General features: G+C 41.9%; 1 protein-coding gene and 1 long non-coding RNA gene across 10 annotated transcripts in view; one reads left to right on the top strand and one right to left on the bottom strand.

Annotated features, from left to right (window-relative positions):
* The window catches only part of LCLAT1 (lysocardiolipin acyltransferase 1), a 216,344-nt gene extending 201,289 nt beyond the window's left edge, over positions 1 to 15,055 (top strand). For 5 of the 9 annotated variants that reach the window (XM_033176143.1, XM_033176142.1, XM_033176145.1 and 2 more), the window contains one exon: positions 10,996 to 15,055. In XM_033176143.1, the coding sequence (XP_033032034.1) occupies positions 10,996 to 11,498 (503 nt within the window). In that variant the 3' untranslated portion in view covers positions 11,499 to 15,055. The remainder of the gene's footprint in view (positions 1 to 10,995) is intronic. The other 4 variants (XM_033176141.1, XM_033176137.1, XM_033176139.1 and 1 more) reach the window with 1 other exon arrangement.
* Positions 15,056 to 21,030: 5,975 nt separating this feature from the next.
* Positions 21,031 to 23,684, bottom strand: LOC117063013. The gene is made up of 3 exons (XR_004428669.1): positions 23,644 to 23,684; positions 21,951 to 22,085; positions 21,031 to 21,138 (listed from the first exon to the last, which is right to left on the bottom strand). It is a non-coding gene; the product is annotated as an uncharacterized LOC117063013 (long non-coding RNA).
* Positions 23,685 to 24,479: the final 795 nt, after the last annotated feature.

Here is a 24,479-nt window from a genome sequence, read left to right as displayed (position 1 = left end):
AAGTTGAATAAGCAAGACTGTTCACAAGTATACCATTTTTAGTTTTAACTTTCCAGCTGAAGGTTAACTTTGAAGCTCAAGATGGTTCTTATTTAGAAAAAGATTGAGTACTATCCTTGACTTAATAAAGAACAACAACAAAAAGATGGAACAGGTGGCCAGTGATCCTAGAGCACAGATTATCAACTTCTAATTCTGAATGCCATGGGAGAATTTAATGTCTACGCTTCGCTTAAAATGTCTAAGGAGTGAGTTAGGTAGGGATGGAGAGGAATATATGCCAGACATCATAGGGCTCAGAGCTAGAGTCAGTCCTCTAAACAGCTTTGCTTCGGTGCTGTGGGAGCGGAGTAGACTGCATGATGAGAATAAACCACATCATGCCCTATAACAGACTCATCTCTCTCAAAGGACAAGTAAATCTAGAGAAGGAAGGAAGGTAAAGGATAGCAACCTAAATCTAAATTCACATCAAGTAGGAACAGTGATTATCCTACCTAGAGGAAGAATAATGATGATACCTGTGAAGAGTATGTGCCAGGCACTTCTCTAAGCACTGTAAAGTCCACATCCCATTTGCTCTTCACAAAACCCTATGAGGGTAGGGACTGCTGTGTCCATTTACAGCCAAGGCTCATAGTGAGCATGCCAAAGTCATCGAGCTGGTCAAAGGCAGGACTGAGAGCTGCCTGACTGCACCTTTTGTTCCCTAAGTATTCAACTTATGTAGAAGGAGAAATGAATAATGTTCCTAGTAGGAAACAATAGTATTTTAATACTCAAAGAAAATGGTACTGTTAGAGCCTTAATACCAGTTGGTTTTAAGTGTTTCATGCATACCCTTTTATTTTGAAGCTGAAAGGTATATTATTTATTGGTATTTTTAGTCTAAATATATCTGAATTAGCCCATTCGAGACTGCTTTTCAAAATGTACTGACTAGTGCCAATCTGTCATGCTTTATTATTAGCTATGTACTGTTACATGTCTGTGTCAAAGTGGCACAGTGAATGATTGCTGAGTTACTAAATCCAAATTTTATCTTCTTGGAGTAATTTTTCTTTTTAATTTGAAAAACAATGTACAAAATCAGCAGCCTCAGCATTTCCTTTTAACACAGATGCATCTTAGATGACAAGCTGCTTAACTCAAAACTCTAATCCATGCAGTTAGATTTGTGAATTTAGATCTGGAAAATAGAAAATAGATTTTTATTTTAATTTTTTTAAAGCAGGTGTTAAAATGTAATCTTAAATAAGTTACATTTGGCCAGGCACAGTGGCTCACACCTGTAATCTCAGCACTTTGGGAGGCCGAGGCAGGCAGATCACGAGGTCAAGAGATCAAGACCATCCTGGCCAACATGGTAAAACCCCATCTCTACTAAAAACAAAAAAATTAGCAGGGCGTGGTGGTGTCCACTTGTAGTCCCAACTACTCGGGAGCCTGAGGCAGAAGAATTGCTTGAACCTGGAAGACAGAGGTTGCAGTGAGCCAAGATCGCATCACTGCACTCCAGCCTGGGGGACAGAGCGAGACTCCATCTCAAAAATAAATAGATACATAAATAAAATAAGTTATATGTTTATGTAATCTGCATATATTTGATTATGGAATGGAGAAAGAAAAATTTTAGTTGTTATGAGATCACTGGGTTAAAAAAATGTGTTACATTCAAAAGCTAGCAGAAGGCAAGAAATAACTAAGATCAGAGCAGAACTGAAGGAGATAGAGACACAAAAAACCCTCCAAAAAATCTATGAATCCAGGAGTTGGTTTTTTGAAAAGATCAACAAAATTGACAGACGGCTAGCAAGACTAAGAAAAGAGAGAAGAATCAAATAGATGCAATAAAAAATGATAAAGGAGATATCACCACCGACCCCACAGAAATGCAAACTACCATCAGAGAATACTATAAACACCTCTATGCAAATCAACTAGAAAATCTAGAAGAAATGGATAATTTCCTGGACACTTAACACTCTTCCAAGACTTAAACCAGGAAGAAGTTGAATCCCTGAATAGACCAATAGCAGGCTCTGAAATGGAGGCAATAATTAATAGCCTACCCACCAAAAAAAGTCCAGGACCAGATGGATTCACAGCTCAATTCTACCAGATGTACAAGGAGGAGCTGGTACCATTCCTTCTGAAACTATTCCAATCAATAGAAAAAGAGGGAATCCTCCCTAACTCATTTTATGAGGCCAACATCTTCCTGATACCAAAGCCTGGCAGAGACACAACAAAAAAAGAGAATTTTAGACCAATATCCCTGATGAACATTGATGCAAAAATCCTCAATAAAATACTGGCAAACCAGATTCAGCAGCACATCAAAAAGCTTATCCACCATGATCAAGTGGGCTTCATCCCTGGGATGCAAGGCTGGTTCAACATTTGCAAATCAATATACGTAATCCAGCATATAAACAGAACCAAAGACAAGAACCACATGATTATCTCAATAGATGCAGAAAAGGCTTTTGACAAAATTCAACAGCCCTTCATGCTAAAAACGCTCAATAAATTCAGTATTGATGGAACGTACCTCAAAATAATAAGAGCTATTTATGACAAACCCACAGCCAATATCATACTGAATGGGCAAAAACTGGAAAAATTCCCTCTGAAAACTGGCACAAGACAGGGATGCCCTCTCTCACCACTCCTATTCAACATAGTGTTGGAAGTTCTGGCTAGGGCAATCAGGCAAGAGAAAGAAATAAAGGGTATTCAGTTAGGAAAAGAGGAAGTCAAATTGTCCCTGTTTGCAGATGACATGATTGTATATTTAGAAAACCCCATTGTCTCAGCCCAAAATCTCCTTAAGCTGATAAGCAACTTCAGCAAAGTCTCAGGATACAAAATTAATGTGCAAAAATCACAAGCATTCTTATACACCAGTAACAGACAAACAGCCAAATCATGAATGAACTTCCATTCACAATTGCTTCAAAGAGAATAAAATACCTAGGAATCCAACTTACAAGGGATGTAAAGGACCTCTTCAAGGAGAACTACAAACCACTGCTCAGTGAAATCAAAGAGGACACAAACAAATGGAAGAACATACCATGCTCATGGATAGGAAAGCTCAATATCATGAAAATGGCCATACTGCCCAAGGTTATTTATAGATTCAATGCCATCCCCATCAAGCTGCCAATGAGTTTCTTCACAGAATTGGAAAAAACGGCTTTAAAGTTCATATGGAACCAAAAAAGAGCCCGCATTGCCAAGACAATCCTAAGTCAAAAGAACAAAGCTGGAGGCATCACGCTACCTGACTTCAAACTATACTACAAGGCTACAGTAACCAAAACAGCATGGTACTGGTACCACAACAGAGATATAGACCAATGGAACAGAACAGAGTCCTCAGAAATAATACCACACATCTACAGCCATCTGATCTTTGACAAACCTGAGAGAAACAAGAAATGGGGAAAGGATTCCCTATTTAATAAATGGTGCTGGGAAAATTGGCTAGCTATAAAGCTGAAACTGGATCCTTTCCTTACTCCTTATATGAAAATTAATTCAAGATGGATTAGAGACTTAAATGTTAGACCTAATACCATAAAAACCCTAGAAGAAAACCTAGGTAGTACCATTCAGGACATAGGCATGGGCAAGGACTTCATGTCTAAAACACCAAAAGCAACGGCAGCAAAAGCCAAAATTGACAAATGGGATCTCATTAAACTAAAGAGCTTCTGCACAGCAAAAGAAACTACCATCAGAGTGAACAGGCAACCTACAGAATGGGAAAAAATTTTTGCAATCTACTCATCTGACAAAGGGCTGATATCCAGAACCTACAAAGAACTCAAACAAATTTACAAGAAAAAAACAAACAACCCCATCAAAAAGTGGGCAAAGGATATGAACAGACATTTCTCAAAAGAAGACATTCATACAGCCAACAGACACATGAAAAAATGCTCATCATCACTGGCCATCAGAGAAATGCAAATCAAAACCACAATGAGATACCATCTTATACCAGTTAGAATGGCAATCACTAAAAAGTCAGGAAACAACAGGTGCTGGAGAGGATGTGGAGAAATAGGAACACTTTTACACTGTTGGTGGGATTGTAAACTAGTTCAACCATTATGGAAAACAGTATGGCAATTCCTCAAGGATCTAGAACTAGATGTACCATATGACCCAGCCATCCCACTACTGGGTATATACCCAAAGGATTACAAATCATGCTGCTATAAAGACACATGCACACGTATGTTTATTGCGGCACTATTCACAATAGCAAAGACTTGGAATCAACCCAAATGTCCATCTGTGACAGACTGGATTAAGAAAATGTGACACATATACACCATGGAATACTATGCAGCCATAAAAAAGGATGAGTTTGCATCCTTTGTAGGGACATGGATGCAGCTGGAAACCATCATTCTTAGCAAACTATCACAAGAACAGAAAACCAAACACCGCATGTTCTCACTCATAGGTGGGAACTGAACAATGAGATCACTTGGACTCAGGAAGGGGAACATCACACACCGGGGCCTATCATGGGGAGGGGGTTTGGGGGAGGGATTGCATTGGGAGCTATACCTGATATAAATGACGAATTGATGGGTGCTGACGAGTTGATGGGTGCAGCACACCAACATGGCACAAGTATACATATGTAACAAACCTGCACATTATGCACATGTACCCTAGAACTTCAAGTATAATAATATTTTTTTTTTAAATGTGTTAATCTGTCATTGGACTGTATAATTGGATCCGATACATAGGCATGAACAAACCTGGATTTCTTCACTGTACTATGCATGTAGAGACTACAAAACCTCTTTCCATTCTTTTGTTTTAAACATACAGATGTGTAAGGATTTGGGCTCCCTCCCGTTCTCAGTGAGCTGGGACTCTTGTAATAGTCATGGGCTCAGCTTGATGTGCTTAGAGACACTTCATGCTGGATATTACATTCGTAAAAGTCAGTCATAGCCTTTAAGCTTCTGTTACTTAAACATGAATAAAGTACTCAAGATTTCCTCACTCTGAGACTAAAAATTAAGATTTGAAATATTAAGCAAGTGCTTCATTCTTCCAGGGAATAAACAACTATGGGCCCCAGTGAGTGTGGTTGTTCTAATACAGTGCTGGCTTTATAAAATATTAAAATATTAAACTTTCCAATAGTCACAGTGTCTGAAACAGAACCCATTTTCTAAACCCCATATAGGCAGATGACAGAATAGACAGCATCTAGATTTATAATTTAAACCATCTGGCTACACGCGGTGGCTCACGCCTGTAATCCCAACACTTTGGGAGGCCTAGGTGGGCTAATCACCTAAGGTCAGGAGTTTGAGACCAGCCTGGCCAACATGGTGAAACCCTATCTCTACTAAAAATACAGAAATTAGCTGGGCATGGTGGTGTATGCCTGTAGTCTCAGCTACTCAGGAGGCTGAGGCAGGAGAATCACTCGAACCCAGGAGTGGAGGTTGCAGTGAGCTGGCGACAAGAGTGAAACTCCGTCTCAAAATAAAAATAAATAATAATTTAAAGCATCTAAAAAGCAATGAAATCTTTTAAAAATGGCTTTTACTGGTGGCAGCCACCTTAATTTGCCTTTTTAAATGTCTGTTGTTTTCATACCAAAAGATTTAAAGGCAGTATAAATCCTTTGTAACTGCAGGAACATTTTTTTCTTACATATTACAGTATTTTAGCCCAGTTATAAATGGTAAATGAAAGAGGCACATCTCAACTTTTGACTATCCATTTCATTGTCACTTTCATATGAACCAAGCCCCAAGGCCATGCTACCCTCTTTTACCTGTTCCCTATAAGGGGAAGCTCAGTTGTCTGTTGGTACTGGCTCCCTGTGCCAGAGGCCATGGTGCCAGAAGGTCGTGATAGGATATGAGAAATCAGTTCTTATTCTACAGAATTTGGCTCTTCTAGTCAAGAAGTACAGAGTTACATGTGGCTTTGTGGCTTTTATGTTTGGAGACATTTACTTAATACAAAGCTTTAAAATTATCAAGACAGGCCAGACGTGGTGGCTCACATCTATAATCCTAAGACTTTGGGAGAATGAAGTGGGAGGATCACTTGAGTTCAAGACCACTCTGAGTGACAGAGCAAGACCCCTGTCACTATATACATACACGAATATATATATATATATAATAAAAGTATCAAGATAGTCAACTCTCTCTCCATGTATAAAAGCCATTCTCCATTTCCTCCTCTCTTGCTTTTGGAGTTAACACATTTTTGAGTCTCTATGATGCTTAAGGGAAAGCCTAGACTGCCAGCACTGCTCAGAGAAATGAGTGCCAAGGTATAAGCTGTCTTCCTTCTCTCCACACCTAGTTCCCTTAATCACTTTGTCTTTTTTAGTTTCTAACATTACAGCGTTACTCTTTACTTGCTTATAATATAGATGGCATTTTAATTAAATTATAATATCATTCCAAACTTACAGATTTTAAACAAGCAATTTTTAAAAACTTTTGGAATGTTACCTTTTTGTAAAGTGAACCCTTTCCCCCCCTTCACAAGATTGTTATAATTCTTTCAGAACCAAGACTTTGTAGAACCCAAGTTGAAAAAAAAACATACCATGGAAGAAGTCATAGAAATGGTAGTAGGTGCTACCATCCAAGAACTTACTATGTGGCAAGTATTATCCAAAGAGCTCACCATACATTAGCTCACCAAATTGTCAACACAACTCAATGGAGAGAGCATTATAATTATCTTCTATATTTCTAGATGAGAAGATAGCAGACCATACAAATATTGGTCAATTACTCATTTCTAGAGCCTTTTTAGTGGAGGGCACTGTGCTAGTTACTAAGTCTAAAAGAGCAAAGACATGGTCCTTGCCCTTAATGTACTTGAGCATCTAGTAAGGGCACAGGATGGCAACCAGGTACCCAAATGAGGTTATCAGTGCATGTGCTTTAAGCATTCACAGGAGGCAAGGCCACTTTGGGCCTTGGTACTTGAACAAGCTCCTTCTTAGAACCCTTGGCATTTGAACTAGACATTGAAGGGATTTGAGATGAAATACTTCAGGAAAAAAGGCTGAATATTTGAGGCAGAGGGAGTATTTTTGGCAATTTTGTGAAATATTCGTTAGAATATTTGTGTTGAGTAGAAAAGTTAAATTAGGAGGCCTCTAACTGGCATTCTCAGGGCCCAGGCGAATAGTGCTGTTGACAGTGGTATGGAAACAGTATTGAAATGTAATTTCCCCCCACATACTATGTTGGTATCAGTGGACTCCAGGAGCTAAAGTTAGAGGAAAAGAGTACAGCCTAGTAAACAACCTTTATTGAGAATTTGCTATTTAAGCCTCACAACAACCTTCTTAGGTAATCTGTAGATATAGGAACTAAGTAAGCCATAGAGAGATTGAGTAACTCAGCAAGAGGCAGAGCCAGGATCCCAGGCAGTCTGTATCCACAGCCCTCCACACTCGGTGCTGCCATGAATCTAAAATCTTTCATCAAGGAAAATTTCTCAGTGGTGCCATCAAACTTGCCATCTCAAAACTTGCCATTTCTATACTGAACATTATAATCCCACAGACACATGTGGTACACACACACACACACACACACACACACACCTTTACTGTAGATCGTCAAGAAGAAGGAAAAAAGAAAGGGGCATTCTTCTCACCATTTTAATACCTATCTGTAAAAACACATGACTATATTTGATCCATAAGCATTAGGAACCACCTGTATGAGAAAGGCTGGGCCACATGAATGAGCTGTTCCTAAGATTTTAAGATTGACTGTGACAGTCATGTAGAATGACTGAGTAGAAAGGTAGATGGAGCTACATGGGGAAAGGAGATTGGTCAAGGCTATTGTGAAAGGTGATATTGATGAAGACCTATAATCCTGATTGAGGAGAGAAGTATTTGGGCAGAAGGTAGAAGCAGAAGTATTGATTCCAGAGGAGTTTTGAAAGTAAATGAAATGTGAACATAGTTCTGAATCTGGCTAATTGGCATGACAAGTTACAGGAGGCAAAGACATCTTATTTACCTCCATGTGAGAGAAAGAAAAGGGTGAGTGGCATTGAGGTAAGGCAACTAAAACAAGGATTATGGTCACGGTTGATGGGCAGAAATGAATGGCCTCTGAGGTCTGCAGATAGAGAGTGCTCTAAAATATTAAACTAGCTTGTACTGTCTAGTCAAGGAAAAGCTTCATCTTTCATGAAGTAATACAGACGAAAGATTGCTTGGTTTTTTAATGCAAGTGAGTTAACAGGTGAGACATATTAACATCTTATGGAATGTATCATAGTCTATCAGCGATGGAATAGGGTCTTTTTTGGATGCTTGATCGGACGGCCCACCTTTCAGCATGTAGATTCCCACTGTAGCATACAAGGCAAGTGGTCAGCCAGCCCTTTCTCAAATGGTAAATAAATCACCTCTTGATAGCTAAGTCACAAAGCTTTTCCCATGGGCTTCTGACTGCTGGCCCAGTTCTTTTTTTTTGAGACGGAGTTTCACTCTTGTTGCCCAGGCTGGAGTGCAGTGGCATGATCTTAACTCACTGCAACCTCTGCCTCCTAGGTTTAAGCACTTCTCCTGCCTCAGCCTCCCAAGTAGCTGGGATTACAGGCATGCGCCATCATGCCCAGCTAATTTTTGTATTTTTAGTAGAGATGGGGTTTCACCATGTTGGTTAGGCTGGTCTCAAACTCCTGACCTCATGTGATCCACCCACCTTGGCCTCCCAAAGTGCTGGGATTATAGGTGTGAGTCACCGTACCCAGCCCCCAGTTCTCTTCTTTGGAGCCAAGCAGGTCTGGCCTAGTCTGTCTTCAAATACAGCTCCACTGAAGCTTTCTTCAATGAGCCTTTCATTTGCACTTCCTCTACCCCCTACGAACAATATACAGCACTCCTGAAGGGCTCTCCTTTCCACTTTGAGTCTAAGCCTGTTGATGTAGGCTTTTTCATTTATAAAGTAGCTCTCATTGAGTGCTGATTATTTTATAATTCAGTTATGAAACCAAATTGAAGCCTGGTTCTTACCCTAAAGTAAATCACAGAGTAATGAAGACTGAGAAACATTTGCAGAAAACTTGAAGAATCATTTTTTAAAAAGCGAATATAACCTAACCCGTTCAGTGGACAGGGTAAATATGGGGCAATTGCTTCGTATCTTTATTACTGCTATTGAGGTAAAATGTAAAACGTGAAATGTGCATGTCTTAAGTGTACAATCTGATTATTCTGACATAGGTAAACATCATGTAATCCACACCTGAATCTAGAGTGTGTCACCCAGAAAATTTCCTTATGCTCCCTTCTCATTGTTTCCCACTGACTGTTCTGATTTCTATCAGCACAGATTAGTTTTGTCTGCATCATATGGTTCTGTAAGTAATCAAAGTCCTCATCAAAAGTTTGTCACTGAAGGTAGCATGGTTCAGAAGAAAGTAACATTTAGAGACTCCACACCAACAAGCCGTGTGCCCTTGGGCAAAATACCAAACTTCTCAGCCTCATATAAAGAATTGGATTAAGTGATCCTCAAGGTCCCTTACAGATCCAACACTCCACCTACATTTCTAATCTCTATGGCCCCACCATCTACTCGGTACCCTGAGCCAGAAACAAACCTAGATTCCCTCCTCCCTGCTCCTCCTCCCCATTCTCCCACATCCAGTTGACCACTGTACAGTATCACATCAGTTCTTCCTTGTAACTTTTTTGGACATGTCTTTTTTGGCCCCTACCTCCTCTTCATTTCTTGCCTGCTGTACTGTAACAGCCATCAAACTACTCTCTCTTTTACCTCTGGTCCTCTCTCAACCATTCTGGTCACTGCCCCCAGAGAGTAATCTTTGCTAAAATGAAACATATGGGTCCCTTCTGTCTGAAATCCTTAAGTAGTTCTCCACCATTTAAGATGCTTCTCTGCTACCTACAGAATTGAGTTTAAATTCTGAAGAATGATAACATGAGGGCCTGGAACACGTGGCTGCTGCCTACTTTTAGTGTTCCCATCCCCACTGTGCTTTTCTGCCGAAACATTTGTTCTGCCACTACCCCACCTCATTCCTCTCCTTTACTAACCCCTTATGTGTTCCCATAAGGTCTATTTAGGCCTTTATGCATGCCTGCTTCCCCAGTTATGTTGAGAACCTCTTGAGTGAGGTTTAGGACCATGTCTTACTTGACTGATTCTATCTCCAGCGTCTAGCAATCTGGCCTGTGACTGCTGAAAACACGTAAGTGAAAACACTTAACCCCTTAAGTTAAATTCAGGATGACAGGATACAGGATCAGGATCTTACTTGGAGTTCAAGTTTATTTATCTATTTATTCTTAAAGACTGAGTCTCACTATATTGCCCAGGCTGAACTCCTGGGCAATAGGGATTCTCCCACCTCAGCCTCCCGAGTACCTGGGCTACAGGTGTGTGCCCCTGTGGCTCAAGTTGATGTTTTTAAAAATAAAAAAGTATATGGAACTTTTCACATGTTTCTCACTACCTAAGTCTGATTTTAAGTTTTTCTTTTCAGTAGCTATCATGGTAACATTGGGTTCAAGGTGAGAAAGTCTACTTTTATTTGGAGAGATAGGTATATTAATAGGAGGTATCAAAACTGAATTCTGTTGGTGTTTAAGGTGCTAGCCCTGTAATGTTTAATTCCCATCTCAAATTTGAGTTAATGTGCTTAATGGTTTTAGAATGGCAGATTATTGTTTCTGCAAATGAAGATATTTTCTTTCTAAAGATTGTTGTGGTAATTAGCAAGCAGGCAATAAAACTAAAGATGACTGGTAAATATTGACCCTAGGTGTCCAGGAACACCAGTATCTCTAACCTTTGTTTGTTCATTGTGGTTCACACTGTTCTGATTTTTCGGTTTCTGGTGCTGCCCTGCAGTGTGAATCAGCATTATCACCCAAATTGAGCACTGCTTAATCTATGTTTTTATCTTTTCAAAACCTAGGTAAGAACCTTGATGCTATACATGATATCACTGTGGCGTATCCTCACAACATTCCTCAATCAGAGAAGCACCTCCTCCAAGGAGACTTTCCCAGGGAAATCCACTTTCACGTCCGCCGGTATCCAGTAGACACCCTCCCCACATCCAAGGAGGACCTTCAACTCTGGTGCCACAAACGGTGGGAAGAGAAAGAAGAGAGGCTGCGTTCCTTCTATCAAGGGGAGAAGAATTTTTATTTTACTGGACAGAGTGTCATTCCACCTTGCAAGTCTGAACTCAGGGTCTTTGTGGTCAAATTGCTCTCTATACTATATTGGACCCTGTTCAGCCCTGCAATGTGCCTACTCATATATTTGTACGGTCTTGTTCGGTGGTATTTTGTAATCACCATTGTAATCTTTGTGCTGCAAGAGAGAATATTTGGTGGACTGGAGATCATAGAACTTGCATGTTACCGACTTTTACACAAACAGCCACATTTAAATTCAAAGAAAAATGAGTAAGATTATAAGGTTTACCATGTAAAAACCTAGGGCATATTTTGGAAATGTTCTAAACCTTTGTAAGCTCAGATGCATTTTTGCATGACTATGTCAAGTATTTCTTACTGCCATCATTATTTGTTAAAGATATTTTGCACTTCGTTTTGTGGGAAAAATATTGCTACAATTTTTTTTTTAATCTCTGAATGTAATTTCGATACCGTGTACATAGCAGGGAGTGATCGGGGTGAAATAACTTGGGCCAGAATATTATTAAACAATCATCGGGCTTTTAGCAGACAAGGAACACACACATTTTTCTTAAAGGCCCAATCCTAACAGACTCACCATACCAGAGGCAGATCTGGAATTCGTCAACAATGGCCCGGATCACATGCTGTTACTGGACTGCCCAGGTCACCTCACTGAGGTGAGTGCTGTTCCTCCAGGTACTAAGGCAGGTGGTGCCCAGGCTCCCTCCCTTGGCACACTTCTTCCTGCACCAAATCCATCTCATCCTTAAGATCAGAAAACGGAACCCCCTTGTCGTGAAACTGATCACGCGTTTTGACAGGAAGCCCTTCATTATTCATAACATCCTGTGCTGACCAAGACGTCAGAAAACCACCTGTGCCCTTTTCTCTCATGGAAGATAAAACCTGGACTCAGGGAGCAACCACAGGCTCTCCACTTTGAAACTTTAGTTTGAATTTTAAAAGATAGGAAGTAATACAGTTTAAGTTCCTTTCTCACACTCAGTATTGCATGCTTAGTGCTGGTTTCCTTACAACATTTTGGCAGGTGTAGCTTTTTTTGTTAAAAATGGTGTACATGAAGTCACATACTTTTTTAAAGGAACACTTAGAACATTCTGTTATTCCAGTCAGAAACCGTCTTTTGAAATATTTCTTTACAACCTACCCAAAAAGGAAAGTTGTTTTTTCTACATTTGTGTGGGTATCTAACATCTACCATTAAAACAACAAATGGCTTGCAGACAGGGCGGTAATGGTTTATCCTAAATTATTCAACCCCTTGTAGCCTTGACAAATTTTACCTTAAAACCAAAATGAAAACACAAAAATTAATCCTTTATAATGATAGCAAGTGACCTTTCTTTTTCGTTTTAGCCTTCCTTTTTCAATAGTAATATTTAAACCCCCTTTTGACCAGTTGTTTGCCCAAATATTCTTGTCATTTGGAGTCAGTGGAAAATCCAACACACCAAGCACCAGTCTCCTTCTGAGGCAGAAGAAAAGTGTTGTTGTCATTTTCACTTTGTTGGAGCTGCACACTTTTTTTTTTTTTTTTTTTTGTCATGTAAGAGGGATGCTGGTCAGAGCTGCAGAAAATATGAGGCAATTAAAAGTCTTTAGCTGTTAGCAAACCTGTCAGTTTTACTGCTGCACTGAACCAGCCTCAGAAGCTACTAACTGCTTTATGTACTCTTTGGGCATGAATGCCTTCTCTTTAATTACATCTCATTTTTGCTTGACAGTGACCTACCCAATAATTGCATCATGCATTGCCATGAAAGGTAAACACATTGTGAACTGAACTTACCAAGCAGATTCTGTGAGAAAGCACTGGTCGAGGCTGAACACTGTTGCACACATCATTTTTATTGGAAGAGTATTAACTGGTGCCTCTTCTGAAACACAACTCTTATTCCGCAGCTCCCCCAAAGCTGTTTCTGATCCTGCTGGGAGCAGCTAGTTATTATGCACATCTGCTCCAGACCCAGCTCTTTAACTTCATGATTTTTATGGCTTGTTTTCTTTCTTTTTTTTTTTTAAAGCACCTTTTTTGGTTGTTTCCCCTTAATAAAAGAGGTTTCTAATTCATGTTTCTCTAAGATTTCCTTTGGTTGTATTTAGGAGCACAAATAGTTTTATAATCAGGATTGCATTTTTGCTGGGTAAGAGAAGAGCTGTGCTTTCTACCCCAAAGTTGCTGGTAATGGAGCCCGTCTGCCCTTCCTACAAACTCAAGAGGCTCATTGTTCAAGGTGTAACAACATTTCATTGCATGCCCTCTAATGCTTTGAAACCTTTAGAAGGGAAAATCTCATTTTTTACAATTTTGTTCCTTTTCATCATAGAAAACATGTTTAAGATAAAATACAAACTTTACCTACCCCAAATTCATAAAATACATTTAGTGCTGTATAGCACTAAAACTTAGGGATATAGACACTGTACTTGCTTTTTAAGAATTAGAGATAGTAACTCCAAAAATAATTGTCCTTTTTACTTTTTTTTTTTGCAATAAGGCTCTTGAAAATTGTCATTATGTGTTTTCCCATACATTCATCTGTGTGAAAGTCTTTTTCTTCTTTGATTTAAAAAAATTAAAGAAATATACAGTTAATGGTTTAGAACTTAGAACTACTTAGAATTTATACTAAAGTGTCAGGAAGAAATGAATTTAGCTTCAATAATTGTGACTGGCCTCAGGAATTCTCCCTTCCACACCTGCCCGCCTCACCACACCAGAGCCAGAGCAGCTGCTTGTCTGCAGCAGGACAAGCTCCTACGTACGCACTTGCAGTTCTTTCATGGTAAGCTCAATGGACTTTGAATTGTTTACAGTGCTATATGTCCAATTGTTAAATGTACCATTCTGAACGGTGTTAAAGCAAGTGTGGTTTATTTATGACATGAACCATGCTACTTAAAATAGGAACTCACAAGGAAGGGCACTCATTAGGTAACAAGTTCTTATACCAAACTTCCTTGATGAAATAAGCCAAAATAATCCTAAAGTTCATTAGAAGAACTTGATAAAAGATGCAAATAAATGTTAAAAAGAGCCCGTAATTTTAGTACTCCTATAAAATCCTTGTTTGTTAATGCTATTAAAACTCAGATTCAAGGGAAATAACAGCTTCCACTTGAGTCACTTTGAAATTACTTAATTCAACAGCCCCATGTTAGAAATCATATATTGGCAGCCAAGACTCTGAACTCTGCGGAAACATTTGTTTCACCCAGACTTCAGACTCTAGCCCTGACTACGATGCCCTGTGTGCATTACAATAAAGACTCCAACGGAGGGAGCCTGTTGGTGTTAAATTGTTTACATTTCTTTATACAAATAACGTGCTTTCAGTGCCTTAGTTACAGCTCCCTTTCTTTTTCTTGTTCCAAGGATTCTGTAGTATGTAGTCTGTTTCTTAGGTAAAGTCTCTCTTTGCTACTGAAAGGGAAATGGTCTCTAAACACTGGTCACTGTAGCAGGTAAACACTACTCTAATGTGGAGAAGTGAGCTTCATGCTGAGGTAGTGGTTGCCTTAGAGCTGTTATTTATGCTGTAGAAAACGAAAATGGTTTTTGCTACCTGATAAGCTTCAGATTAGTTATAGCCCTAAAGTTATCCTGTACCTACATTAAATTTTCATTTCAGAAGAGGATCTTGGTTTTGGTAATTCATTTTTTTTTAAGATCATTATGTGCAAAACACCAAGTTTTAAAAATAACTCACAGAATGGCCTTAGTTGTCAATGTCTGACGGTGTATTTGTGAGTTGTGGTATCTGTAATCCACATCCCAGAATAAAGGAGTGAATTAAATAGTTTGCATGCGTGTTACGTTCTGTTTTTGCAGGAACGACAAGTAACTGCAGGTGAAGGTGCTACTTTTTTTCCCCCGCAATGCCTTGCATTGCAGTGTCTAGTGTTAAGGAAAAAGCTGGCCAGATAGGTCTCTTTTTTCCCCACAGATATCAAGAAAAGTGGCCTAATCAAGAAAATAATGTACTACTTCCATAACTGAAACAAAGTCCAGGCACCACAATTGAATTCAGGACTCAACGAATGTCATCAGAACTTGCTTTTCCTCCATCTCTTAGCACAGCCATCTCTTAGCACAGCCTTGCTATTGAGAACAATTTGGTTGTTCCACAAACATGGGATCTTACATAAATATCAGCATCACCAACTCTTAGCTAAGATAAATGGGACTCTGTGCCCCGGTCCCTGACCTCACGTTGGGGAGTATATAACTATGAAAGCAAATCTTGGACCCAAATCTGACAAATGTATAAAAATGTGTTTAGCAAACAAACACATGAGAATCATGGAGTCTCTTGTAATGGGGCCTTCTGCAATGCCCCACTCTGTCTTCTCAAGTGAGCACCTGAACCAGTCAATTGCCCAGATACATGATGTGTATTACAGCCCTGGGTTACTTGCGGAGCCTGTTGAGTAACCTGGACTGCATGGATGGGGGAGGGATGAATTTTAAGACAAAAATTAAACACTTGTTATCAAGAACAGGATGAACTGACACTGGATGGCCAAATGACCACAAATGTCCACCACAACTATCAAACTTCCCAACCTCCCAGTGGAGGGAGGCTGGAGCAAATGAATGTGATTTCCTATGCAGTGAGAGACATCAAGAGGCTGGGCAGCCTTGTCCATCCACACCAGGGGATATCTGGGAACCTAAGGGTTCTCCATAGCTGTGTCTGGACAGTCTCATCAACAATTGGTCCGTCTGAAATTCAGTCATTGCCTCCACACAGATCAGTATTGAGAGCATTTCCTTATGGGAAGTTTCTTGAAGTGTAAATACTACAGCTCTAACGTCTCTCCCTGTTGGCAGAGGCAGTTCACATTCTCCCACTGCTGTAGGTTCAGAATCTTGCAGTGTTCCTCCTTCCTTGACACTCAAGCTGTCACTACCAGCCACGTCTTCCTCTTCAGGGCCGTCCTTACTTCTGTTCTGCACACCACAACTATTGCATCAGACCTGGGCAGGTCTGGCAACATCCCATCAGTTTCCTGCTCCCACATTCTCCCCACGCCAGTCTTAGTGCACTAGACTTGTTCCTTGATCATACTGCGACACCAGTTGTATCATGGAGCTTCCCATCTTGTAACTCAGTGCTTCCTTCCAACTGCTGGATGGTCCAGACTCCTCTGTCTCCCATGGGGCCTCTAGCTCAGCCTTAACCTTGTTCCCAGGCATTTTCTCCTGCACGAACCTTTTCATACCAGCACAACTGGTTGCCCAAACCTCCTCATTTCCCCTCTCCCTTTCCCAACTTTGCACATATTTCTCATTTGTGAAAGGTGCTTTCTTAACCAGGCCAAGTCTAGTTGAACCCCACTTTTTCTCTGAAGCTTATCCTGATCAGTCTAGCTTGAAATGTCCTCCTCCTATCATGGGTGATATTTCTCTGCAGCTCTCGGTTGACTGTATTACAAGCTGTCTTACGTTACAGTTATTTTTCAGTCTTATCATCTCCGTTGGATTATAAGCCTCTGGAAAGACTAGATAAGGGTATCTAATATTTCTTCTACCCCAAACAGTGTTCAACTCAGCCATTCTTTTTGCACAATACATTCTTAATGATAATTGCTTGAAGTTATTCATAGAACATCCTGTTCTAAATGAAAGCTGGGTGGAGAAGTTTACAAATTTAAAATTTTAAAATAATAATAATTGAAGGCCAGGTGCGGTGGCTCACGCCTGTGATCCCAGCACTTTGGGAGGCTGAGGCAGTCGGATCACCTGAGATCAGGAGTTGGAGACCAGTCTAGCCAATATGGTGAAACCCTGTCTCTACTAAAAATACAGAAATTAGCTGGGCGTGGTGGCGGGCACCTGTAATCCCAACTACTCAGGAGGCCGGGGCAGGAGAATTGCTTGAATCCAGGAGACAGAGGTTTCAGTGAGCTGAGATCACACCACTGAACTCCAGCCCGGGCAAGACTCTGTCTCAAAAATAATAATAATAATAATAATAATAGAAATGCAAGCCCATCTACTTCTGAAAAATAGGGTTTTTGATAAGAATAAAATTATTTTGATATGATTCACCAAAATATTAGTATCTGAACTGTTAGAAAAGTGGGCTCAACATGTGTGCCTTCTAGGAAGAAGCCTAGGTCAGGTGATTTCACCATGCCCTCTTCTACACTTGAGCAGAGGAGAACTTGCCAAGGTCTAACATAATTGTTACACATTTACCCTTGTCCCACAATGCTGCTTCTAAGAACCTACTCCAACAATACACTGGCCAAAACAAAGATAATTGTAAGGTGCATAAACAAAAGTCCATAGCTCTCTCCATAAGAATACTGAAAACAACCTAAATGTCTGTGGTGGGGAACTGATTGAATAGTCCATGGTACAATTATACTGGTTACCATCTTATCTGTTCCCATCTTCATAGCAGCATTATTCACAAGCACCAAAAGGAGTAAGCAACACAAATATCCATTGGTGGATGAATGGATAAACACAATGTGTTGTGTAGATAGACGCATACACACAGACACTGGAATATTACCCAACCCTTAAAAAGAGGGAACTATTATTTGTGATGGGGATGAATCTGGAGGATATTATACTAAGTGAAATAAGTCAATCACCAAAAGAAGACAATACCTACTTTGGGGTATATTTGTTAAGAGTAAAAATGGAAGCTCATCTTCCTAATAGTCTGGTAAGTGCTTAAGCTTAAGGGTTTTGTTACTTACGGTAAGTAGTTTCGAGTCTACTTCTGAAGCAATTGGTGTAGGGCTCCACCTAGACAATGCAGGCAGCAGGTCAGCCAGTCCTGGGCAGTCGTCGTGCCAGCTGAGTGGCTGGTGTGTGGGAAGACCATCCCACCATAGCCATCTGCCTGGGGGAGCTTGTGGGGATTCAGGAACCTTCTGGGGGAGTGTAGGAGGGGGATTGCCACCCCTCATCCAGTCCTGGGTCTTCCAGCCAAAGTGTCAGTCCCTTAGCAGAGCCAGGAAGAGTTCCAGATAAACATTCACCAAATCCAGTCAGCTCTTCTCCCACCATAGCGTCTCCCCAAAGGCCTCCCTCTGCAAGCTCTCCCCAAAAGCTCCCTTGACATGACCTCTCAAGCATCCCCGCTTGTGGGGAGTGAGCAGGGAACAGACAGGGCTCTCTCCAGCCTGGCGCCAGGCTCTGTCTTCTCCCTCCCAGGCCAGGACTCTTAAACCAGGTGCATTAGAATCACCTGCAGAACCTTAATACCTGCATCCAGACCCCACCCTCAGGACCCTGACTTCATTGGTCAGGTGTGCAGCCTGAACCTCCAGAGCTGTAAAAGCTTCCAGGTGATTCTCATGAGCAGCCAGGGTGCCCGCCCTTCTAAGACCTCAGACTTAGGGCTTCCCCTCTCTAGGCCCCTGGTCCCTCATTTGCAAAATGAGCATTTGGTCGTAAGTGTTCTGGAAGCCGAGGTAATTTATAAGTTGATGGCATTCAGTAAATATTAACTATTTACTGGATGTGGGGCCCTGGCTTAGGACTAGGGACGGTGCAAAGATAAATAAGCTTTATTTGGCTGGGCGCAGTGGCTCACACCTGTAATCCCAGCATTTTGGGATGCCGAGGTGGGCAGATCATTTGAGGTCAGGAGTTCAAGGCCAATATGGCGAAACCCCGCCTCTACTAAAAATACAAAAATTAGCCGCATGGGGGCATGTGCCTGTAGTGCCCCCATGGGAGGAGGAGGAGGCAGGAAAATCACTTGAACCCAGGAGGCAGAGGTTGCAGTAGCCAAGATCACGCCACCGCACCCCAGCCTGGGTGAAAGAGCAAGACTCTGTCTCAAAAAAGAAATAAGCTTTATTCTTTGCCCTATGCACACGTGTATGTGTACACGCACCCTTTTCCTTCCAAAAAAAAAAAAAAAAAACCCAGTGTTTGTGAAGCATTAGCTTCCAAATGTGAAGCCAACCAGACAGAAGTGAAGAGGGCAAATAAACAAGAGGGCGTCCTGTGCGAAGGCGCAGCCGTGTATCTGGTACAAAAATGTGGGTGCAGGCAGGCCTGAAGGCTTCCCAGACATATCTGGTGAGCCCAGGGCACCGACCCTGTTACCACCTTGTCCATTGCCCAGGGGCTAAGTAGGTGTTGTGGACAGTAGCTGGCAGTGCAATCTCCAGAAACCATTATGGAATACAAATGACCACAGCCTGCTCCCTGTAACCCTTTATATCCACCTTGCTGACAATGGGAATTTTCTATCCCATGGGCTGGCTGGAGAAAGGGCTCTTCTCTTCAACTCTTCATCCTGTAAGATTGAAACTCCATCTAAGAAATAACCCCTTATGGCCAGCACCTGCCAGGGAAGGGAGCAGCAGACTTGGTTCCTCAGGGTTGGTTCCTTCAGCAGCAGGGAGTGGGCCGAGGAAGCGGGTGGACTGCTCAGGGGGTGCGAGTGCACAGTGACAAATGTGAGCCTGGGCCTTCAGCCAGGCGACAGCAGGCACAGGCTTTGAGGAAGCATGAGATCATTCCAAGAAGGAGAAGGGTGCGCAGAGCCAAGAAGATGTCCCCCGCCTGCCTCTTCCGGTGGAGATGACTTCACTCATCCTGAGGCTATGATGGCTGTAGAGCCAGCTGCCTTGATGAGCCAGCCCGGGGTCCTGCTCAGGAGAGCCACTGAGGATGAGAAGTCAGCCATGGGTCCTTCTAGGGAAGTTGTGGGGGGAATAGTGGCTGGAGACAGGGTCAGCTTCATGGGTGTGCAGCTGGTGCATTTGCATAGGGCCCTGCCCTCAAAAGGGGCCCACCCTTGGTTTAATGCTCTGCTGTTGCTGTCTTGAAGTTCTCAATAGTTTTTGAACAAAGGACCTCCCATTTTGTTTTTGCAGCAAGTCTTGCAAATATTTGCAGCTGGTCCTTGCTGGTGGCTATAGTAGGCTGAGGAAAGTCTGATTCAGAATCATGGTCCTCAACCCTGGCTGCTCATGGAAATCACCCAGGACACTTTTCAAAACTATAGGCAGCCAGCCTTCCCACCCAACCCCAGAATGAAGACAGGCACCCTCCCTGGTGATTCTCACGCACAGCCAGGCTGGAGAATGTGGATTTCGAGGAATGATGCTCCCTTGCTTGTAGCCTGTAAGCAGCCCTGGCTGAGCTGTGGCACCCGCTCCTGAAGAGGCCTCACTGTGCAGTCTGGCGTCATGGAGCCCACTATGCTGTCCAGAAGGCCTCTCCCCTGTCTCCTGGAGACCACACAGACCTGAAGGTCAGGACTGGATCTTACTCATATTTGTACCAGTCACACAGCTGGTGCTCAAGAAACTTATTTTCCCTCTAACTTGTTTGAACTAAACAACAATATGAGCTCTGAATTGTTTCATTGCCTCCTTAAATTGTGGGGCTAAAACACCTCATGACTCACTAGCACAAACTGCTCCTACTAGCCAGAGGAGTGTGGATGCTAAAGAAGGACTTCTCATCTCCGGCTGAAATTCCTCTGCTACTCCTGAGCTCCAGCTACTACTTGAGAATTACATTTCTAGTACAGCTCCTTCAAAGCCTAATTGGCTTCTCAGATATTTCAGTTGTCCTGTTGTTTCTCAGAAACTTTAAAAAGTTTAATTTTGAAATATGTATTTTTTTTCACGCGTGTGAAGTGCACTGTGTTTTGCTCGTGCATTCTGTGCAGTCTTTCTGTGTTTATTTTTGCGGAAGGCATTAGAGATGAGGAGCCTGCTGTTCTCACGCAGCACACAGCCCAGGTAGAAATAGACTCCGTTAGCGTGAGGACAGGTGATGATAGATCAAGGGGTGATGGAGACTTTCTGAGATTCCAGCAGTGCCAAAGAGTTTGAAGGTGGGAGAGGGTAGGTCCTGTTGTATTATAAGTTGTTATGTCCCATTTGGTTACAATACTCTAGAAAAGCAGAAAAACTATTTCTAGAATATTCTAGAAAAACGTTTGGGTCCTGAGACCTCTTTACACACTTACAAATTATTGCAGCCTCTAAAGAACTTTATGTGGATTATATCCATCAATATTTACTATAACAAATATTCATACGTATATTACATATATTTATATATTTATGTTTATGAATATATGTGTATATATTTAAAATAAATGTTATACTATGTTAAAGTAAATGATTAATTTGTATCAAAAATAACTATTTTCCAAAACAAAAATTTAGCGAGAAGTATGGCATTGTTTTACATTTTGCCCGTCTCTTCAATGTCTGGGTTACTAGAGGCTAAATTCTCATACCTGTTCCACAGTCAACCTGCTGAATATCGCATGTCATATAGCCTCTGGACAACGCCACTGTACACTTTTGAGAAAATGAGAGTGAAAAAGGCAAATAACATCTTAGTATTTCCCCTGATGCTACCCAATCAGAGAGCAGAGAATACCGTTTTGACCTGATGGACTCCCTGAAAAGGTCTCGGGGAGGAACAACAGGTGTCCCCAGTGTAAGAACCGCTTTCTGGATGTCTGTGTCTGGCATGTGATTTGGCAGCCGGGGCTGTGACAGGGAGGAGTTGGGGACAGCCAGGCCTGGTGATCAGGAGACAGGGCTGTGGGCCCAGCTCCCTTCACTCCACAGCTGTAACACTGAGCACGTCCCTTCCCATCTCCCAGCTCTCTGCATCTTAGTTTCCTCATCTGTAAACTGATGACATGGAGCTACACCAAAGGATTTCACCCAGGCTAAATAATAGAACTACCTGGAGAGCTGTGGGAATGTCCAAAAGCCAGACCTCGCTCCAGACTGATGGTATCAGGATATCGGGATGTGAAGCTGGGTGTTAGTATCCGGAAAAGCTCCCCATGTGGCACTTCGAAAGGTCACGAGTGCCGACCTAAAGGCGAACCCAGACATCAAAGCTGGAACAATTTGAGCAACAAAATAAATAATGATAGAATGAATAACCCACAGGGTACAGGAAATATTCATACGTTCATAGTAACAAAAAATTAAATACATTGTAAATGGGGAGAAGGAGCCACTCTTCCTTACAGTAGCATTCCAATGAATAAATGTTGAAAAATGACGGAGATAGCAAACCACCATTTGGCAAACACCACAGTAATAATCATTGCAGACAGGAATCATTGATGGATACTGAATTGAGTAAAAATATATGAGAAATGTGATATGTGCATAGCCTTGCAGTGTCTCCCCAGGAGCTAGCATTAATTACAAAGGGAAAAATAATAACTTTATAGAGAATAAGTCTAGCAAACACCATCTTAAGTGATCAAGGCCAAAACCACCAGGCCTAAGATATATTGATGTCAGGTATTCCCTGAGAAAGACACAACATTATTCTTGCAAAAAATACTTCATCTAATCCTGAGAAAACTTCAGACTACCTAAATTGAGAGACGTTTACAAATCAGCTGGCCAGCCCTCTTTGAAAGTGTCAAGGTCAAGAAAGACAGAAGCTGAGGAATTGTTGTCGACTGGGGAGACTAAGGAGACATGACAACTACATGGAATGTGGGATCCTGAATTGGATCCTGGCGAAATGTGAATATGCTCTGTAGATAAGTTAATCATATTGCGTCAATGTTAATTTCTTGGGCTTGATAACCGTACTCTGGCTACGTAAGATGGCAGCATTTAGGGGAGCTGAGAGAAGTGTACACTCCTGCCTCAAGATTCTTTGCTCTGTAGTTCCTTCTGCTGGGGGCACTCTTTTCCCAGATATTCGCGTGATTTGTTCATTCATTTTCTTCCTATCTTTACTCAGATATGTTGAGGCATGAGATGCCATCAATTTTTCCACCAAGGGAGAATGTCATTAAACCAAGCTCTGTGCTCCCCATTCACTTTTCAGAAGCATCCCACAAACTTCTCATTGAGAGCGAGAAGGAAAATATCAAGCAGGGGAGGGGCCGGGCCAGTGCACCCACCATGGTTCTTGGCCAGATGAAAAGAAGGTCAGGGGATATGAGCCATGAGAGGGGCCTGCAAATATCCAAATGGGGGTAGTGTTAGGCAGGACAAAAGGCAGCTTCCATCCACCATACTTCTGGCCCAGGGCCCAGGGCCAGAGTCAGGCCCAGCCAGGGCTGGCCAAGAGCACCCTCTACCCTCAGCTCACCACTGGGGGCCAGATGTTTCCAGGCTCTCCCTGATCAGAGGAAAGGGCACACAGACCAATTTGTACCCCAAATTGTCCTGTTTGGGATGCACATCTGCTGTAATGATGGAAGGAGTTCAGACCCTGCCAAAGAGTTTTACAGAAAACTAAAGAAAATCAGCTGGGCATCATGGTTCATGCCTGTAATCCCAGCACTTAGGGACACCGAGGCGGGTGAATGGCTTGGGCCCAGGAGTTCGAGACCATTCTGGGCAATATAGCAAGACCCTGTCTCTAAAAATATATAAAAATATATTTAAAAATCCATTACCTTTTTCCGCCCATTCTTTGATTCAAATCTCACGGCATTCAGTGATGGAGAAAAGCTGGACCAAGCATATTATGTCCCTTTCTCAGATGTGGAACTTAAGACTTGCTTAAGTTTTTTCCCAAGATCACATAGTTAGGACTCAATCCCAAGTCAGCTTTTCTGGGGAGCAGCTAAGTCTCTGTACTGTTGCATATTATCCAAGACCAGTCACTGTGGCCAATGAGGCAGTGTTTGGGTTCACTGATGCTATACTTGGGCTATGGAGGTGTGTGTTTGAATCCAGCTCAGCCACTTAGGAGCTGTGTAATCTTGGGCACAGCCCTTAACGTTTTCAGGGTTCATGTTGCCATGATACGGATAACGTATGAGAAAGCGACTTGCAAACTGCACAGTATCATGCTTGCTACTTATTAGCATTTGTATAAGGGCAGCAATAAGGGTCACTATTTCACAGCTTGCTATGATGATCAAATGACCACAGTGCAAATAATAGCTGCATATATAGAGTCTTGTTCTACACCAGGCACTGTGCTGTGTACACATGTGAATCATCTCTTTGAGTCCTCCTTATAACTCTATGAGACAGTGTTTGAGTTTTTCTATTGCTGTGTAGCAAACCTCTAAAGCCCTAGTGACTTCATAACAAGAATCACTCATTATCTCACAGCTCTATGGGTTGCCAAGGCATTTTTTCTGCCTCCTGTGGTGCTGGGTGAGCTCTGCAGTGGCCTCAGTCCTGTGGCTGGCAGGCGGTGCTGGCCACTGATTGGGAGCTCAGCGAGGCTCTTGGCCAGGGTCCTTGACTCTCCTCCCCACAGGCTTCTCCACGTGCCTGC

This window comes from Trachypithecus francoisi, unplaced genomic scaffold (genome assembly GCF_009764315.1).
Source record: "Trachypithecus francoisi isolate TF-2019V2 unplaced genomic scaffold, Tfra_2.0 Lachesis_group17, whole genome shotgun sequence".
Classification (NCBI taxonomy): domain Eukaryota; kingdom Metazoa; phylum Chordata; class Mammalia; order Primates; family Cercopithecidae; genus Trachypithecus; species Trachypithecus francoisi.
This window is presented reverse-complemented; position numbering and strand designations above follow the sequence as displayed.